General features: G+C 32.9%; 1 protein-coding gene across 4 annotated transcripts in view; it reads right to left on the bottom strand.

The window, feature by feature from the left end:
• The window catches only part of LOC140447798 (uncharacterized), a 113,104-nt gene that overhangs the window by 30,773 nt on the left and 61,061 nt on the right, over positions 1 to 21,270 (bottom strand). Inside the window, exon 3 of one of the 4 annotated variants that reach the window (XM_072540655.1) lies at positions 13,274 to 14,833. The exons of the other annotated variants lie outside the window; for them this stretch is intronic. Coding sequence (XP_072396756.1) covers positions 14,576 to 14,833 — 258 coding nt within the window. The 3' untranslated portion in view covers positions 13,274 to 14,575. Of the gene's footprint in view, positions 1 to 13,273; positions 14,834 to 21,270 lie in introns of those variants that run through there. 4 annotated transcript variants of the gene reach the window in all.

Genomic DNA, 21,270 nt, shown 5'->3' on the forward strand with positions numbered 1-21,270 from the left:
GTTTCAAGGCTCTTTGAATCCTTATTATCTTCTTTAAATTGGCTATTGTATTTTGTTGTTTTAAAGTACAAAAGGGAGTAATCCAAAATACTCACATTGCCCATCTCGTTCTTGCTCTTCTACTTATTTCTTTTGCTTTTTTTTCTTCTTCCCCTTTATAAGCAATCTTGCTTATTCATTGTTGGATTGATACCTCTATGGAAGGTTGTCACTTCACCTTTTGCGCGGTCGTCCGATACTTCATCTACCTATTGATGATTTATCTCTTGCTATTTTGACCAAGCTAGTCTTCCCTATTCTTCTTATGTGGTTATTTTATTCTTTTTTTTGTTTATTGTCCATTCGTTTATACACTGTACTATACTTTTCTTTTTCTCTTATTCTTTTTTTGATCTCTCAGAATATTTCCTTTAATTCTTCTCAGTACTCTTATCTCTGCTATTTCCAATCTTTGTGTTGATGGGGTAGACTGTGTGAGTTATACTGTGTGGGTCAGACTGTGGGGAAGATGATGGATGATATTGGAGAAATGCCCGGCTGGAATTGATGCCTTACTAGGGGCAATTAAAAACCAAACACCAGTTTTTGGTACCAAAAAAAGGACACAAAGGGAAAATAGACAGGACGCAGTCTTGCTAACAGTCTGTGCTGTTAAAAAACTGTACCAAACAAAATGTTTGGTACAATTACACTCTAAATTTCAGATATTAATTCAGATATTAATTGAAACTGTCTGTGTGAAAAACGTCTAAGTAAAATTGAAACAACATAACAACAACCAACATACTAAACGCGATTCAGGTAAATTAATTGAGAAAAATAATAACGAAAACAAAATTGTATCCAGAAATATTCAGCTCAGAGTCACATCAAGCTTCTCTACTGAAGATGCGATAGTAAAAGTACATTTATATAGAATGGGGCTGGTTTATGGATACTTAATCTGCAGACTACAAAACATTTTTTAGAAACCACCAAGTGCTTCGGAAAACATATGGTAGACATTAACTACACTTGTAAAATCTGGTACACGGTTCCAGAATACTAGAATGTGTATTATGAATGAATGGAGGATTCAAAATGAGCCAATTGGCAGCAGTATGTTTTTTTTATAACAAACTACTTTCTAAGAAAAAAATATAAGAACAGAAAACATATCAACAGATATAAGAACTATTTAACGACAGGAAGAACTAGAAGAGCTAGAAGAAAAGAAACAAAGAAACTATACAAAAGAAAGTAGATATTTATGGATATATCGTTGAACCTCAGCTCTAGTCAGTGAAAACATATGACCATATTCAGTAACCGAATTAAAATTTTCATTAATTTTTTTTTTCTCATACATTTCCCAATATAAAATTAGTATGGGATCGTATTCACCATTGGAGGTATAAACATTACAGAAATTATCTTAAATTACAATATGGTTTATATAAAAATAGCACATAGTTAATTTTATGATTTACCTATACATAAGTATTAAAGTAAGTAAGCAAAAAATCCCATTCCTTTAACAAACATTATACTGGTCGGGAACACAAGTTCCTAAAATACATGACGAAAAAACTACAAGAAGACAATAAAATTCATGACTGACAGTAAACCTAAATAAAGCCAAATATTTGGGCATATGAGAACAAACAACGGATCTAATTTTAGAAATTTTAGATGAAATCTTGAAGAAATATTAAATAAAGAAAACAGGGATGTTAACGGGAATTCAAGGACGGAATATTACTAGGCAAGGCAATAGTGGGGTGAAAGATGGAATAAAAAAATTATAAAATGGAGTTTTTTTTATAAAAAAAGAAGGAGGGGAGAATCCACACCGCGATGTTACGATGATCTAAAAAAGATGCAGGCTAAACGTGGCAGGTAAAACAAACAAGAGACAGGTATGGAAACCGATAAGGCTTATCTTAAACAGATAAGTTAATCAATTTCCGACGCAAAAGGTTTAGGAAGATTAAGGGCACTATTACAGAGATTAAACAGCACTTTGTGTTAGTTAAACGACTTATAACGAAAAATAAGCATCTCAAACAAAATTGTAACGAGTATCGTGATCTGTAATGATGAAACTTGGAGATATACTAAATAGGACAAAAAAATTAAGCGCTATGGAAATGGACAGGTTCCAAAGAATATTTAGATGAGAAATATTAAAAATCAAACAAATAATAGAAGTTATCAGGAGCTAAAAGAAAAACATATAAGACAAGTATAAAGGATGTAAAAAACAACAGGTGAAATTGGACATAGACACGTAGTCCGAATAAAGAAAAATTGATTATAGAGACCTGTCTGGAATCGGAAATTCTCGGAGAAGATGGAGCACCACCTGATAACCAAATCAATGTTTGGCAGTAAATTAACCGATTTAAGACTTCTGTTTATGGGAATATGTCAAAAATATTATATACAAAACTAAACCCCTCGAGATAGCTAACTTAAGAAGACAAATAACGCTTGCGATTAAATCGGTCACGCCTAAGATATTAACCCTCTAACAGGTAACTGTGAGCGTAACATACGGACTGAACCTTAATATTAAGAAAACTAAATTCATGGTTGTCAGCCGTACAAATTTAGATCCCGGGGCACTAATGGCAGGTAGCGAAGAGATCCAGAGAGTCGACAGATTCACTTACCTCGGAACTACCCTCAACGTACAATGGAACTACGCTCAAGAGATTAGATCCAGAATTGAAATGGCACGGTCTACATTTATTAAGTTGAGATCCTTGCTGTGCTGCGGTGATCTCAGTTTGGGAACCAAGATGCGAATAGTGAGGTGCTACGTTCTTCCAGTGTTACTGTATGGAGTTGAAGCCTGGACACTGACGCAAGCCACTGAAAAACGAATCGAAGCCTTCGAGATGTGGATATACAGAAGGATACTAAAAATATCTTATGTGGACCATGTCACCAACGTTGAGGTCCTACAGCGCATGTCAAAAGAAAAAGAAGTGCTTAATTTAATTAAACAACGCAAGCTTGAGTACCTCGGCCACGTGATGCGGAACGAAGAAAAATATCGAATTCTTCAACTTGTTATGCAGGGTAAAGTATTTGGCAGAAGAGGACCGGGACGCCGTCGTATCTCGTGGTTGAAAAATCTCCGACAATGGTTTGGGATGACCTCAGCGGAGCTGTTTCGCAGAGCAGTCAACAAAACCATGATAGCCTTGATGATCGCCAACATCCGGACCGGATAAGGCACTGAAGAAGAAGAAGAACAGGTAAGAGGTCCCTGAGAGCCCCTTCGCTACTACCCCACTATACTTCGCCTCACTAGTTCGTCTAGAGAAGTTTCAAATGCATTCTAAATTCATTAAACCTTATCGTTAGAATTTTGCCTCAGTTTTGTGCGACAGGTCTACCACTTTCTAGAACATTTTGTACCAAGGGACCCTTTTACCTGTTTTTACCTCGAAGCCAAACAAACATTGATAATTACATTTTAATAACTTTCCTTGGTTTCTTAATACAATATGAAACTTGAAAAAAATTCCCAACTAAATAGAATAATTTCTAGAATCTTGCCAGTTAGAGGGTTAACTACTAGAACATAACATTAGAAGAAACATTGTAACATTAGAAGAAATTTCTATTTAATATTAAGATGTCGAGACGTCCCCGGCGAGTAAACATATACAGTCACACTAATATATTTTTTCTTCAAACGTCAAATAATGATGACATTACTTATCTAACTTGATCCTGTCAAAGTTTGATCTCTCCGCCGGCAGCAGTGTTTTTTTCCCATTTCTTTACGGCGGAGGGAAAAATATTGCCCGACTCTTGATACTCATTGGTAATTGTTGATGATACTGATGGCCGAGAACAACTTTCAGCAATCATTCCCGATGTTGGCGAATCATGAGGGTTTAAAATTTTTTGAGCATTATCGTTCTTATTTCTTATTGAATCCTCTATATATCCTTCGGCAACCGTGCTTGATTTCCAGCCCCCATGTCGTTTGAGGCATTCTAGATTTCCGCCTCCATCAATTAAAAGTGTTGCTGAAGTTCGTCGTAAAGAGTGACCCGTGTATGCGCTTGCATCGTTTAAATTTAAATAACTAGCTACTTTTTGGGCTACTGCGCTGAGCGAATGTATTCCCATGACGCTTATTATTATTATTCCCATGCCCGGTAACACTTTCCATTTTAGTACTTGATAAAAAATCGGTTTTCTGTGAAATTTTCAGGCCGCAGTGATACATACTTTTTATACAGTTTAATGTAGTTTTGACCAATTATCGTAAAAGATCTAATTTGTCGTGTTTTACTGTCTGGGATTTTGATAATTATTACATTTTCTTTATCCTCAATGACCACAGTCTTCATTTTTACCATTTCGTCGCATCGACAGGCGCTGGTAACCCCAATTAACAAAACAATCTGAAATATTTTTATAATTTAGTAGAATGCTTTGCAATATAATTTTTTTACCTTTAATCATAAATACAACTTATCTGACGCTTCAAACAAAAATTTATCAAACTCGTCTTTAGTGAAAACTTTAGACTTCTTTGCAGTATATCCTACGCTTGTTTTTTTCAGAAAGGTACGTAACTTTAAAAATTTGCTTATATCCATATTTTTTCTAATAACTAACTCGGATTTTATCATAGAGTATCGTGACCACATTGTAGAAGATTTCCATTTATTTTCATTTTCCATTATATTAAAATATGCCAGTAAAACGTCTTCGGTAACTTGCCGTACTCCTCTTGTATCGCACCACTCTTGGAAGTGCTTGTACGCTAACCGATACTTTATTCCGGACTTGGAGGGCCCCAAACGTGCTACTGCATCATTAGCCGCGGACTCAATTTCGTTTAGGTGTTCCATTTTCGCACTAAATTTGCGCTTGCGGTTGCAACAACAATAAGCTGTCTTTAATAATTGCAAACAACTGTCAAACAACTGTAACCATGATACTATGACTAACAAGATAGGATCTTCCCGTAGCACAAAATCAGTCGTGTTCGCGCATGCCGTCATTGGAGAGCAGAATTTGAATTCTTGTTAAAGTTAAATGGGATTTTTAAGCATTCTGTGATAAAATTATTCAATTAGCAAAATAATAATATTAAATAAAGGTTTAATAATTACAGTAATCGTACACAAAAGGATATCTCCAAACTATTTATTAAAGATTATTTATTGACACATACAAAAAATTGACATTACGAACGTGCAAGTCTCGCAATATCTTATCTTCTTAATCATAGTATCATGACTGTAACCAGGGAGACGCAAATCCCACCGACGACTTAATTATTTTAATTTCTAACATCTAGACGACTTTGACAGTTGTCACAGTTAATTTCGAGTAAAAATAGCGTATGAATTGTACTATTTATGGTTGAAAATTGCTACGTTTGAAGAAAAAATAGTATACTTTATTTGGCAAAGAAGCGACTTTTCTTCACTTCGGCGCGACGTTCGGCGCGTAATATCGGGCGCGTCAAGAAAAGTCATGCTTCTCCGCCTCATAAAGTAATGTAGGACTATTTTGTACTATTTCAGTGTATTGTGGAAAATTTCTGTACTCAAATAATTTTCTTTCTTCTAATGTTACTCTTTGCAATAAATCTGAAAACACTTAATATGTCCAAAACAGTTAAGTATGGTACAGAACGTCGTATATTATTATATATCTAGAATATTCTGAGAAATCAAAAAATTGAATAATGTAGTGGGTGTTATTTTGGAAATAAGAAAGTTGGTATTCGCCATTTATTTATTGTTGAATTTATTTTATTTGGCTGTTAATGACAGCGATTATTAAATATAATTTAACGACGTATTAAAAACCTTAGTAGTTAAAAAACTATAAAAATAATTAATAAAAAAACGTGTACCTGGAATAGCACAAAAACTTGTTAGTATACTTTAATGATTTTTTATGGTTGGTATTTTCCATTTTTTTTTAGCGCTTCTTCGATAGACAAAAATAACTATCATATTTTTAATAGAAATATATCCGTAAGAACTTATCAATTATTGTAATAAAAAATATTAGTTTATGTTAATCATTTTATATAATTAATTTTAATTTGCGATTTTATATTTTAAAATTGGCGTGTTTTTATCAGTTAATAAGTATGAAATTTTTGTTTAAATGATATTGAGCAGATTCCGTGAAGCTGTAAATATTTGAAAAAACACTGCAGAAAATATATGAAAATATATTCTCAAGAAAAAATCAAATTATAGTTATTCAATAAAAATTAAAGGGTATAAATAATAGCTTCTTGAGCAAATTCCTAATTTTGATATTAAACAATTTTCAGAAAATGCTAAATTTTCTTTATGTTTATTAAATTTTTTATGAACCTACTTTGTAAATTCCATCCTCTCTGGAAGCAACAGACGAAATCATCTTTTTCACATTTAAATCCAATGAATACGTATATTTGGTTAATGGCAAAATAAAAACGAAAAAAATTGAGGGATTTTGATGACAGTTGTAACTTATTGAATGAAACTACCAACAAACTAAAGTTTATAAACATAACAGTAAACTAATCACTTTTCATCTGACTATTGGGCCATAAACCAATGTCGAAAATGAGTCCCTTTTCAATAATTAATAAGTAAGTAAAATAAATCATATTGAAACTTTTTCTATTGGAACCAACGGGCCGTGATAACATTGTATAAAAATAGCACGGATGCGCAACAGATAAGTATAGGTGTAAGACAAGGCTGTGTATTTTTACCATTACTATTTAATATATACTCAGAAGAGTTATTTACATTAGCACTTAAAAACTGTAGAGAAGGAATCAAAATAAATGGTGAAAATATAAATAACATTCGTCATGCCGACGATACAGTGGTATTATCTGTTATTATTTTTATATATTACGACGGCATTATCGCTGAAAGTCCTGAAGATGCTACTAAACACAATTTGTGATACTGGGAAACAGTTTGGTTTAACAATAAATACAAAAAAAAAACAAAATCTATAGTTATTAGTAAGAGGTGTAAAGGATTCAGATGGGATCATGACAAGGATTCAGATAAAAAATTAAGATATTATCCAAGTGGAAAAAATTAAGTACCTACTTCCAACCTCTTTATAAACAAGGAAGTCTTAAGAAAGGCAAATACTGAGAGAGAACTACTCAATTTGATCAAGGTATGAAAAATTGGATACCTCGGCCATATTCTGAGAGGAAAAAAATACGCAATCACTTAACTAATCATTCAGGGAAAGACTGCAGGCAAGAGAGGAGTAGGTCGCAAACAAATGTCGTGGCTACGAAACATAAAGAACTGGATAGGCATAAATAACACTGGCGATCTTTTGCATGCCGCAAAAGACAGACGTCTGGCCTTAAGATAATTCGCCAACGCACTATAGATGCATGGCACTATAAAAAGAAGACTTATAACCTCGATCAAGAATAGAGTAATCGAGAGCAGCCTTTTTGAAGATAAGGAAATTTATAAGTAACCAAAATTTTAACCTGCAAATCCGGTACCAAATGGTAAAATGTTATATCCACTCTATTCTTTTTTATGGTGCCGAATCTTGGACTGTTATTATTGATTTAATGAGAAAGCTGAAAGTTTTTAAGATGTGGTTTTTAGAAGAATGTTAAAAATACCATGGACCGTTCATATTGCGAACGAAATGGGAAGAAAAAAATCTGCATAGAAGACCACCTCTATATACAAATAGCTAAAAGTCAACAATCAAAAATATACCACTTAACATCATAGAACTAGTTTTATAAAAACGGAGAGTTCGAAGGGTACGGCAAAATGCAACAAACCCCCACGACAAAAGAACTTTTAACAAACTTACACACACATTTCATGTTGCTATCAAAGACTTCAAAAATATTAATTTTTTCAAATATTACATAAAATATATTTCACCCGATACCACTTTCAATGGAAAGCAACCAAGAAATCTAAGAAACTTACTATTACAATATCTCTTACTCTCCAATCAGATAAATTGAGGGAAACTATGTCAAAACAAAATATTAAAAAGCTAAAATATTCTCTAAATACAATGCTTTCATATTATTAGTCAATATGGACGACAAAGGAATAAACATCTTTCTCGATGCTTCTTGCCAATTGTCACCTCCAATAGGCTTAACATCCCTATCTGTAGTTATGGAAATAATAAAATCACTCTCTCGTACCAGATTCCAGAATATTATTTATTCTACCAAGGAAAATAATAGTACTTCTAACCGTACTCTTTAACCGAATGCTCCATCTTTCCTTTTTCCCAGTGGAAGTACGCTGAAATAATATTGATTCGTAAGCCTAAGAACCATTTCACCATTACAATTTTGTACCGACCTATAAGCCTCCGACCTCTATTGTCTAAAACATTTGACATATTACTCCAAAAAAGAATTAAAGAAAAAACTCGACCAGATAATCCAATACCTGATTATCAAATTGGTTTTAAAGAAAACCACTCTTCCATTCTGCTATGCCACAGATTAAAAAACCTAATCGAAGAACAACAAGAGAAGATATCTAAGAACCAACTAAACTGATCTGACTAGTTTCGCTGATGACACTGAGATAATAGCGTTGGAAGAACATCCACTAAAAGCGTCAGGAAAATCCTAGAACCACCTTAATTTTCTTCACGTTTCGCATTATTAATGGAAAATTATAGTAAACATTGAAAGAATCTGCACAAATAACTTTTATGACCAGACATACCTTGTGTCCACAAGGCACAATAAATTAATAATCATCCCATTCCAGTGAAGAATGAAATTAAACGTAGAGGGTACATATCCGGGTAAAAAAGCAACAACTAAATATCAAACCCCAACAAATTAACTAGCCCATTAACAAAAAATCACAGTTTGCACTAGAGAACAAACTAATAATATTTAAAACTATACTGAAATCTATCTGGACATACTCCAGTCTTCAGAGATAAAAATGTCAATTAACCTCTAAAAATCATACCAACAAGCTGAATTTTGCCGACTATATTAACTTTGGGACCCCAAAAAAGTTTACCAATTTTACCATCAGGCTTCCCCTTAAAACCCCCTATCACAGGGAGGTAAAAATGCAAAAAAATAGATTTACCAATAATCTGTACATCGTAGAAAAAAATGTTTTAAATAAAAAATGTAGTGAGATAATCTAAATGTTTATAAGCATTTTGTTGTGTAGAATGAACCTTTCTCTTAGAAATAGCGCTTGAAGCGACCGTCGATTTTGCATGTCAGTTACGCGCGCGAAATCAATGTTCAATAAAATTTGTATCAGCTCAACGGTAAAAATTCGATATATTTTGATCCAAATGTCCTATCGACAAAAATCAACATTTTATAGGCAAAGAGTGCAGCTTTCGTATGCAGTTTTTGTATGTTGTCAAGAATAAACTCAGTTTTTATAAAGGTGTTAAATAAATTAACGTGGCGCGATTTTTGCCAGTTTTTATGATTCTCACGAGATCAATACAATATATCCCTTTTATTGACTGGCCACTTCTTCTTCTTCTAATAGCGCTACAACCCTTTGTGAGTCTTGGCCTGCTTAACAATGTTCTTCCATTCTGCCCTGTCGGATACTTTCCTTCGCCACTGCCTGATGTTCATGGTTTTAAGATCCCTCTCTACGTCGTCTATCCATCTTTTACGGGGCCTTCCTCTTGTTCTGTTTCCTTGGGGCTTCCATCTCTGGACTACTTTTACAGCTCGTCTGGCATTCTTTCTAGGTGACCAAGCCAGTTTAGTCTTTGTGACTTTACAAATCCGTGCAATATCTGCGCTCTGCATTAGTTCATCCAGCTCGTGGTTCATTTTAATTCTCCACGAACCATCGCTGCATTGGGTTGGTCCAAATATTTTCCTTAGTAGTATTTTGCGCTCAAATATTCTCAGTTGATTTTCATCAGTGGTTGAGAGGGTCCACGTTTCACATCCATATGCGACCACTGTTTTGTAGATTCTCAGCTTAGACTCACGATTCAGTAACTTACTTTTCATTAAGTCTTTGTATGCATAAAAGCACTTATTACCGCTAAGAATCCGTGCTTGTATTTCTTGACTTATGTTGTTGTTGTCATTTATTATTGAGCCTAGGTAGGGAAAAGTGGAGGCATATTTGTAGGTGTGGTTGTCTACCTTCAGATTCTCATGTTCATTCGATTTTGTGGACTCCATATATTTTGTTTTGCTTTAATTTATATATAGACCAAACGTAGCAGCTTCTCGTTTTAGTTCTATAACTTTTACGCTTAATACCCTTTTGTTGCGGCTTATTATGGCAACATCATCCGCATATGCGCATATTTACATTGATTTTGTATTAATACAGCCATTTATATCCAGTTTTCTAACAACAGCTTCTAAAGTTAGATTAAAAAGTGTTGTTGATAAGTCATCACCTTGTCTAACTCCATTTTCAATATCAAAGGCCTGCGTCATATCTCCATCTATTCTCGCCATAGCTTTGGAAACCTCCAGAGTGATTCGTATAAGTTTAACCAACTTATTGGATATCCATAACCTAGATAGTTGCTTTAACATATTTTGTCGATCTACTCCATCAAACGCCTGTTTGAAATCGATATACAAGTTGTAAATAGGTATGTTATATTCCACACATTTTTCATGTATACCTCTAAACATATGTATTTGGTCTATAGTTGACCTCTTTGGTCTAAAGCCACATTGATATTCACCAATAATTTCCTCCGAAAACGATTCCAGGCGGCTGTATATAATTCCTGATAATATCTTGTAGATTACATTTAAAACTGTTATGTCCCTATAATTTTTGCAGAGTCGTTTGTCTCCCCCTTTGTACATAGGAAGTATGATTCCTACTTTCCAGTAGTGTCCATATGCAATCGATTAGTTTATGGATACGCCTCCATAGCGCATGTCCACCATTCTTTATCAGTTCTGCAGTTATTCCATCTGTGCCAGGTGCTTTGTTATTTTTTTAGATGTTTTATGACGTTTATCGTTTCTTCCAATGTTGGTAGCTCAACTAGTTGTTCTGCTGTGTGGTGAATTATTTCTCCATCTTCGTTTTGTTCTTTTTCTGGATTTAACAGCTGTTGAAAATGCTCCTTCCACCTTTTCATTATTTCCTCTTTCTCGCTGATAAATGCCCCATTTTTGTCCTTGCAAACTGTTGATCTTGTCATGTATCCTTGGGTGCATTGCTTGGTTTCCTTGTAAAATTTTCTAGTCATAGTTGACTGGCCACTAAAGTATAAAACCTTTAGCATGAAATTTTGTTTTGAGTTTTGGCAACAAATCTGAGGCATTTGAAATATGCTTTAAAAATACTGCATTTAAACTTTCACACAACAAACGATCCAAAACTTTTTTTTAATTACACTAGTACGTTTTCCAAAAGAACAAAACTTCTGCAATAAACTATATCCAAAACTGTCTTCCTAAATGCATTTCCCGTGACGGGTGATCGTTTGTAATGTAAAACATTAAATTCTGCGTTTTTTATTCATATTTCTAATGCCTCATATTTGTTACGACAACTCAAAATTGAAATTTCATGTCATAGGTTTTAAAGATTGATCTCTAAAAATGGAAATTTTACTACAACTGGACAATGAAAGTGATCAATTTTATTGATCTCAGGAGAAATGTGAAAAATGGCAAAAATCGCGCCACGTTAATTTATTTAACACCTTTATAAAAACTGAGTTTATTCTTGGCAACATACAAAAACTGCATACGAAAGCTGCACTCTTTGCCTTTAAAACGTTGATTTTTGTCGATAGGACATTTGGATCAAAATATATCGAATTTTTACCGTCGAGATGATACAAATTTTATTGAATATTAATTTTTCGCGCGCGTAACTGATATGCAAAATCGACGGCTGCTTCAAGCGTTGTTTCTAAGAGTTCATTCTAAACAAAAAATGCTTATATACAGTTTGGTTTAAAATTATCTCAGGTATACTTTTTATTTAAAACATTTTTTCTACGGTGTACAGATTCTTGGTAAATCGATTGTTTTTTGTTTTTACCCTCCTGCGAGGGGGGTTTTAGGGGGAAGCCCGGCGGTAAAAGTGGTAAACTTTTTTGCATTTTTTTTGAGCCACAAAGTTAATATTCCCTACAAAATTCAGCTTTTTCGTATGATTTTTAGTGGTCAATTCTCTGACGACTGGACTATAGGTTATTGAATTGTGGAGATGTTCAAAACCTACAAATATAAAAATCTTACAAACGTGTCTGTCCAAAACGCTGAAGATGATGACAGATGCGCCTTATATGCATCCAGTCATAATCTTCATGAAGACTTAAGACCGTCCATAATATGTAACTTAATACAAAAAAAAAACAGAAACATAAACGATGATAAAAACGTTTTTTTATGACTCCAGCAAGAACTAGAATACTAAAGAGACAGTGGGCAGAATAAACAGTTTAATAAAAAAAAACAGTGAATAAATGTTGCCCTTTGGTAATGTTCATGAGCTCTGGCCTGTAAATGATTGTTTCACTGTTGTAAGCTGGTAATTTAATCAAACAAATCGCAGGTATGATTTAGTTGCAATCACAGATACCTCGTCAGAAAGTAGGGAGACCAAAAACCGCGGTTTAATTTTTTGGTTATTTTATCAACCGAATATATTATATCATTTTGTATATTATTTAAGGATGAAACTGCGAAATATGGAAGAATTATCTAAATAAATTTTAAGCACTAAAAGGAATCAGGCAATTACTTTTAAATTGAATTTTAAAATATGTCTGTTCTGTTTCAACTCTTCTTTATAATTTTAATATTAGGAATTAAGTTCATTCTTAACTTGTCAGATTGAACTAAATAAAGAATAATACATTTAAATGATTAAGTAAGCGAAAATTTAAAATAAATCCATCTCTAGTCATGTTGATGAGTTTATGAATCTACATCAGTCACTTATTTTTTGAAGTTTATTCTTGCCAAACCTAATGCTACATTCAATAAACTTGTTGGTGCGTTAGATGGAATTATCATCAGTATATCGGCTAGAGAGTAGTTAGCGGTCACATAAATATAATTAATATAAAGTTGTTGGTGAATTATAATCTCAACAAAAGTATAATTTACTTAAAAATACTAATCACTTTTATTTTTAAATAAAACTTTGAGGGATTGCGATGGACCAATGGTATCAATATACGTTAGGCCATTGATTTTCGCAAAATCACTTGGATACAGGAAGTAATAAAAGATATATAACGAAGATCTATACAAATTGTTCTATTCCCTCTACAAAATTTTATACGATGAATTTAAATACACTGTTTTCAGTTATACAGTATTTTTATTTTTGTTAATTACATATATTTTCTATAAATACAATTAATGTTAAAACTAACAGATATATTTACATAAAAAAAGATTTTTGTGCTCCTTTTTACAAAATCATGATCCATTTAAATAGTTTTAAAAATGTATGAATAATTAGGTCTGTGCCTTCTATTAAGTAAATAAATAAATAAATATGTTTATAATTATTTTTTAAAAGTACCAAAAATTAAAGTAAAAATTAATATATAAAAAACTATAAAATAGAGTATCGAAGGACCTTACCAAACTCGACATGTGCGAGTCAACGATCTCGGACATTTGTTGTTTTCCAAATTCTGTACCGTATGGCCTCAAATTTAACACACCGTTTATATATGTACTAAAGGAACTATAAAACAGTCTTCAAGTTTAAGGAGTCCTCTTTATTCAACAGGCGTCCTCTTTATCCGAAGTTATTTGGTGACCTTTGACCCATTGAGACTACATTCAATAGGATCAATCATATGACTATTCTTTTAAGAGTTATCATATTTATAGGTAAACGAACATAAAATCAGAGAGACATTTTTAAAACAAATACTCCAATTCACCTGAAAAGGAAGGCATTTAACCAATGCATCCTACCAGTCTTGACCTACGGAGCAGAGACCCTAACTTTAACGAAAGCTACTGCCGAAAAACTGAGGGTAACACAAAGGCGAATGGAGAGATCAATGCTGGGTCTGACCTTGAAAGATCGCGTGAGAAATGAGGAGATACGCCGACGAACTGGCGTTGACGATATTATACTGCAAATCAATAAACAAAAGTGGAGGTGGGCTGGACATGTTGCTAGAATGGAAGACGGAAGATGGACGAAGAGATTATTGGAGTGGAGACCAAGAGCCGACAAGCGAAGTCGAGGCAGACCACCCACCCGATGGACCGACGACCTAAGGAGAATAGAAACAAACTGGATTGCAGCAGCTAGAGATAGAGAGAACTGGAGACGTTTGGAGGAGGCCTATATCCAACAATGGATGTGAAAACGGGGCTGGATGATGATGATGATGATGATGATGAACATAAAATCATACGATTTCAAGAACTTTTATGCTGTTGTTGATAAATCATCCATTTTGCAGCATATAAAAAGTCAAGGTCGTTTTACATAAGAATGTCTGCAAACAAAATTAAATACATGGAGGCACTAAAAATATACATTACTTGCAAACTTATTACATGTAAAGAAGAGCTTTGATATTAAATCCTCTTTAGACTTATAATATATTATATTAATTGTTTTAACAATGAAAGTCTTCTTCTACGTAGATCTCTGCTTTCTTTAATTTTTCCCTCCATAAACAACCTCAAGGGCTCATAATGTCTTCCCCGGTACGTATGTCCTAGATAACTGACTTTGCGTTTGATAATGTTAAAAAGTTCATGGTCTGTCCATTGTATTTTTTGAAGTCTTCTAAACACCCACTTCTCGATGGCTTCCAATCTTCTCATAGCACTTAGGTTCATTGTCCATGCCTCTGCCCCCTATAAGAGAATAGAATATGTATGTATGTTTTCACGAATCGATACCTAGTATCCAGTTAAAGAGTTGTTTTAGTCAAAAGATGTTTCAGTTTAAGGAATCCAGATCTTGAGTGTTCAATTCAAGCTCGGATTGCAACTTCAGAGTCTCAATAACATACTACAAAACCCATACTCTCTAGCAAGATATTTATATAAAGTCATTAACAATCTTGGTTTCACAATCTTTTGTTGCTGATTAATAATGTTTTACTTTTTTGTTCTTCTCCTAGATTTCCCCATTTGTTACTCCTAATGTTCTTTGATTTTTCTTCAGTTGGTCCTTAAATCTTACTCTTGATCTACCTCTCCTCATGCCATCCAGCTTTTCATTACATAAAAGTTTTAGAGGTGAATCCTCTACGTGGCTATTGTATCGTATTTATTTTTAATTTTGAGTTAACACCAGATCCACTGTTAAGATATTCCTGTTTTATTTCTATGTGTAACGTTTGTTTCATATTTTTAAACACGTCAGACATTTTTGTGTGAAGAGATCACCCAAAAATTAAATTTTGTTGTTGTGTTAACAGTTGAAACAATTTAAAAGCTTTCTATCTGAGAAACCATCATTTTTAATATGAAAAAACCAAATCAATTGATTATGAGAAACAGAAATATGTATGCAAATAATAACAAACAAAAGGAAATGTAGTATTTAGTCGCCAAAATATTAAAAATGTATTCAACAGATGAAATTCTAGTTTCCCCTAATTACCAAATTTCCAAATTCAACATCCAAATAAAGATTCTTATCAATTATGACGATCCAAAAATCTGTAAAATTTTAATTCACGTATTTTTTTCATATTTTATTCTGTATAAGATTTAATCTACGTATTACAACTCCTCGAAGAGAAAGACTTTCGTAATTATTTTCAAATTTACTTAAGTAAAAAGCTTTCTCATTAAATCTTATGCGTTTATAAGCACTAATCGTTGTTTTTTAAACTACATCTTAAAAAACTTTCCGGCATTTGGCTCAATTCAGATTGGCAAGAAACATATTTCTCAAAAAATAGCGTAATTTTATCTCTGACCACAGAGTGAATCATATTTCGTGATCTTACACCCTCACATCTCTCCGACTCTGAGCAACGCGTTCTCGTTCATTTTGTGAGCTTCCAACTCTCTCCATAGTTTGATGTGTTACAAAATGAAACGAAAAATGTTTCAAATTATAAATTTTGAAAAGTTTGTAAAATTGTACATCATTAATCATTATGAAATCAAATATTTAAAAGCACATGATATGAGTAAAATGTTTCAGGCATGTTTAAATAGATGCTTAGAAACATTTAGGTATATTTTTAATAGCGTTTGCATCCTAGTACGTAGGTATATTGGCGACCATAGTATAAATTCGCGACCATATTATATAGTATGGAACGCGATCCATAGTATATTTCATATAATTCGAGAAAGTTATGTAAGTAAAAATACTAAAGTTTTAAAAAAGTTAAGTCCCTTTTTCAATACTTCTGCTATAAAATATATTTAAGGTATACGCTAAAACCTGATCTAAATTCTTTGAAATTAATAACAAAACACACGCACCTAATTCCATACAGTTTTATAATTTTCTTGGTTTTGTAGCTATCTAACTTTGACCATTTGTTATTTATTTTATTAAAAAATAATAAGTTTGTAATGTTTTGTAAAAAGAGTCACAAATTAAACACAATATTATATAGTGAAACCTGTGTAAAGCAGAATCGTGTGGTTGTGAACTAATTTTCTGTAAAATTCATGTTAATTTTTGTTGTTAAAGACGATCCAGGTTACGCAGGTTTCGTTGTAGCATAAAAAAAGGTTAGATCTAGTAAATACTTTAACATAGTACATGAAAACATAACAAATACAAAAAAAAAATATTTTTAGTTCGAACATTACCGGAATACCACTTTTATGTGTATTGTTAATAAGATTAGTAAATTAGACATGCAAAAAGTAAACTAAAAAAATATTTGGGAAATTAACATGATACAAGTTAAAAAATTATTTTTTCTTAAGGAAAACAGTCTTTTTGGTTATTACTATAAACAAATATTTTTTTAATCGGGAGATAACTCAGCAAGATAATTTTCTATTCTTCATAGTTTTATTTTAAAGGCCAGTAAAAAAATGCTTTTGTTTAATATGTTCACATCTTGCAGTTTTAAAATTTTTCTATCCACTAGCTAGAATGCTGCTTGTTACTCCTAATTTTGCTTATTTCTCCTAATTAATTCATTTTGTAAAGTTATGCGAAACTCAGGAAAAAAGATAATTAAATAGGATTGTAGGAGCGGTACAAAAATCCAGGAAATACAAATAGTGAATATTACCCTATGAAATCATATGAATTCTTAAGGTGTCGCCTTCTTACGAGGATTGGAGATCATCATATTTGTATTCTATTTAGTGCTGCCTAAAAGGCGAATTGCATCGGCAAAAACTCTTTAATATTGCTCAGCTTAACGTTTTCCTAGAATATTTCCATAAATTATAATGGAAGCTGGTATTTTGTTAACCTTACTACATTTTTCTGCCAATTTTGCCAGTTTTGCCAATTTTAAATATAGTATTCTAAATCGATGACTGATATGAGTGATGTTATACCAATAGTATATATTTTTTAACTACAAATGCCTTCTCATTTCTCTTATTTTTCTTCCATTTTTTTAAGTTGCACTATAAGTTCAAGTAATTTATATTTGACTCATTTCATTTAGTCTTTGTATGCATAAAAGCACTTAGTACCGCTAAGAATCCGTGCTTGTATTTCTAAAATAACGTTGTTGCTGTCATTTATTACTGCGTCTAGGTAGGGAAAGGTAGCGGCATATTCATAGCTATATTCTACCTTCAGATTCTTATGTTGATTCAACTTTGTGTACTCCATATATTTTGTTTTTCTTCCATTTATATTTAGACCAAATTCAGCGGCTTTTCGATTTAAAATTATAGCATTTTCACCTAATATTTTTGCCCATTTTATTGCGGCTCATTATAGCAACATTATCCATATATATGCATATTTGAGTGGATCTGGTAATTATACAGCTGTTCATATCCAGTTTTCTGATAATAGTTTTATTTTAGCATCATTTTACCTAACTCTTTGCCTTACCTTTGCTTTACCTCTACCCAAGTCTTTGCGTAATCTAATAATGGTTAATCTGCTTACTCTTCTCCTATTTAGTAATAGTTTCTCTTTGATTTCTTACCTATACGTGCCTTCTTTATTTATCATTTCTCCAAATAATATATATTTCCCATATCTCGTTATATTTTCTTTTTTGTTATCTTCTTAAATTGATGGTTTCTTATCTTGTACACATAATATATTAAATTTTGTGACGTTTATATTAAATTGGTGCAGCGTTTTAAATTATCTTCTCTTTGAAAGATTAGTATTGCATCGTCTGCATAAGAGATTATTTCAAGTTGCTTTTCTCCTATTTGGTATTCTTTTTTCGTCCTTGTTTTTTAATATTCCATTAATGATAACGTTGAACAATAGACGGGTCAGTAACTGGATTATCTTTAATTATGTGAGTTAGTTCTTTTTTTACTTTTACGATCGTTTTGATTATTCCTCAAGTAGCTTTCTTGCGTAAAATAAGTGAATCTTTTTCTTCAAGTGCCATCTCTGCGACAGAGGTCGGCAATCATCATGGCTATTTGTAGTTTAGAGAAGGCTGCTCTGTAAAATTCATTTGATGTACACCCGTACGATTTTCTCGTGGCCATCATATTCTGCATCGCGCTATGCTTCCCTTTTCTTGTATTTTTTCCTGCATACTAAGTTGGGGCAAGCTGTGTCTCACCCTACGTGTAATATGTCCGAGATATTCAAATTTTCTGGTTTTCTTATTCCGGTTGTTTTATCGATGTCGTATTTAAGATATAAGCTTCCATTCCATAAAACAAAGTAGAGAAAACGTTGCACCTCTCCAACTGAACTCAGTTCCAACTTTAAACCTCTTGGGCAGAGTACTCTTCGAATTTTGTTGAAATTTGCTCTAGCCTTTTGTATTCCGATTTTAATTTCCTGGAAGTAATCATTTATGGAAGTAATTATTGTTCCATGATATGCATATTTTTCTACTCGTTCCACATTCACTCCGTTTATTAAAAGATTTCTTGTTATTTCTTAAAGTTTTTGATATTCTCATAAATTTTCCCTTATTGATGTTTATTATTAGACTGTATTCTTTACCATACGCAGCTATTCTGGTCACCAGTCTCCAAAGATCTTTAATATTTTCGGCTAAGGTGGCAGTGTCATCTGACTTTTTTGAGAATCTCTTCAGAGTAGTCCATAAAAATAATTGGCGACAATATCCATCCCTGTCTCGCCCCACGTATAATTTTAATTTCCTTTTAACATCTGTAGTTTACCTTCTTCGATTTTAGAACATTCATTAATGATTCATGTCGTACTTTAACGAATCCTTTATTTTAGTCAATAAAACACTCATGTATATCATTATTGACATCCAAGTACCTTTGTATCTGTATATTAAGTGGAAAAAGATCTTCGCGTTCTCCTTGGCTTTTGCAAAACCCAAATTATGTATAAATAATGTCTATGTCCAGTTTATGATATATTCGGTTCTGGACGACTTTTAATAGTAACTTTAGCACATGGGATATTAAGCTAATGGTGCGGTGATCACCGCATTTTGTTTGTGGGAAGACAAATAAAGATGGAGAGACAAATAAAGATCAACGTTAACCAATCTTTGGGTAATACGCCTGAACTATAAATTTAGTTCAAGCGTCTCACTAAAACGTAAATGTGCTTCTTATCTATAATTTGAAGTATTTCAATAGAAAGCATGTCAGGTTCGGGTATATTTCTTCTTTTGTAATATCTAGACCTATTTCTTCTAAATTCAGTTCTATGTGTTCCAGATCCCCTTTTTCATCATCTAACAGTTCGTCGATATATTCGGCCAAGCGTTGTACTTTTTCATGCGTATGTGTTTTATACTACGTGTCTATCCAGAAGTGCACCAGTGAGATTTTGTTTTTTAAGTCCTACCATTTCTTTAATTTTCTTGTGTAGATTAAATAGATCGTTTAATTTTTGGATTTCCCTTCAAAGTATTTTTCTTTTGCCATTTTCTCACGGTTAATCTATCTTCCTATATTTATTGTTATATTTCGCTGTTCCGGATGTATATTGACACAACTGTCAAATTTTGAAAAAAAGACTTTATTGTATTGGAGGGATCAAAACCGCATTTTCTACATATTTGTAAATCGTCATAATTGTACTTACGAATTTGACCATGACAAATAATTTTATGAGTACATAAGTATTTTTCTTTTGCCATTTTCTCACGGTTAATCTATCTTCCTATATTTATTGTTATATTTCGCTGTTCCGGATGTATATTGACACAACTGTCAAATTTTAAAAAAAAGACTTTATTGTATTGGAGGGATCAAAACCGCATTTTCTACATATTTGTAAATCGTCATAATTGTACTTACGAATTTGACCGTGACAAAAAATTTTATGAGTACAATTACGGCTTTTTATAAATATAGGAAAAATGCAGTTTTGATCCCTCCAATACAATGAAGTCATTTTTCAAAATTTTACAATTGTGTCATTATATTTCAGGGGCAACGATTTGTTCTTACATTATCTTCGTTGTGCCATCATATTTAGTATCTTGTCATTCATCTATTCCTCTTTTGGGAACGAGGGAAATGTCCCAATTTACCGGTGGATAAGAAAGAAATTAAATACCACCGTGGACCAACAGGTAGTCCACCGAATGATTGCCAATATAAGCAATCTCTCACTAACTGACCAACGGCTTTGGGTGGATGAGTGGGAAAGCGGTAGGGCACCCTTTTGTGTTGGTGTCGAGAAATCGGCCCCGAAGGTGGATGAAAGAAAATCTTGATCAATGGTGTAAAAATGAAGGAAAGGGAAAACCACTACATTCAAGATTCCTGTGGATATCCCTACTACAATTATCTTGGTGTTAGAAACCAACAACGGCGCTACTTATCATTGCTCTCAGAAGCCAAGAACCAACAGGAGAGGAAAAAAAGGCTTCTTAGGTCGTTACTTAGCGAATTCTCTAACAGAAGAACAAAAGCGAGAGAATAAGACTGTCAAAGGCTGTCCATATTTATTATCTTAGAAATAAATAAGTTAAATATTGATGAACTGGGTTTCAGTGAAACCAGGTAGCCTACCTCAATTTGTTTTTTAGCAGATGAAGCCACAATAGATTATTTTGGTAGCAAGAATAACCAATACAGACACGGAGTGGCAGTAATAGTTAATAAAATATCTAATAGATCAGTGGAAGGCTTCTTTTCCATTTTAGAAAAAACAAAAATAATAAAGTTAGTAATATCTCATTCCAAACTAATCATGATACAAGTGT

The sequence above is a fragment of the Diabrotica undecimpunctata genome, chromosome 8 (genome assembly GCF_040954645.1).
Source record: "Diabrotica undecimpunctata isolate CICGRU chromosome 8, icDiaUnde3, whole genome shotgun sequence".
Classification (NCBI taxonomy): Eukaryota; Metazoa; Arthropoda; class Insecta; order Coleoptera; family Chrysomelidae; genus Diabrotica; species Diabrotica undecimpunctata.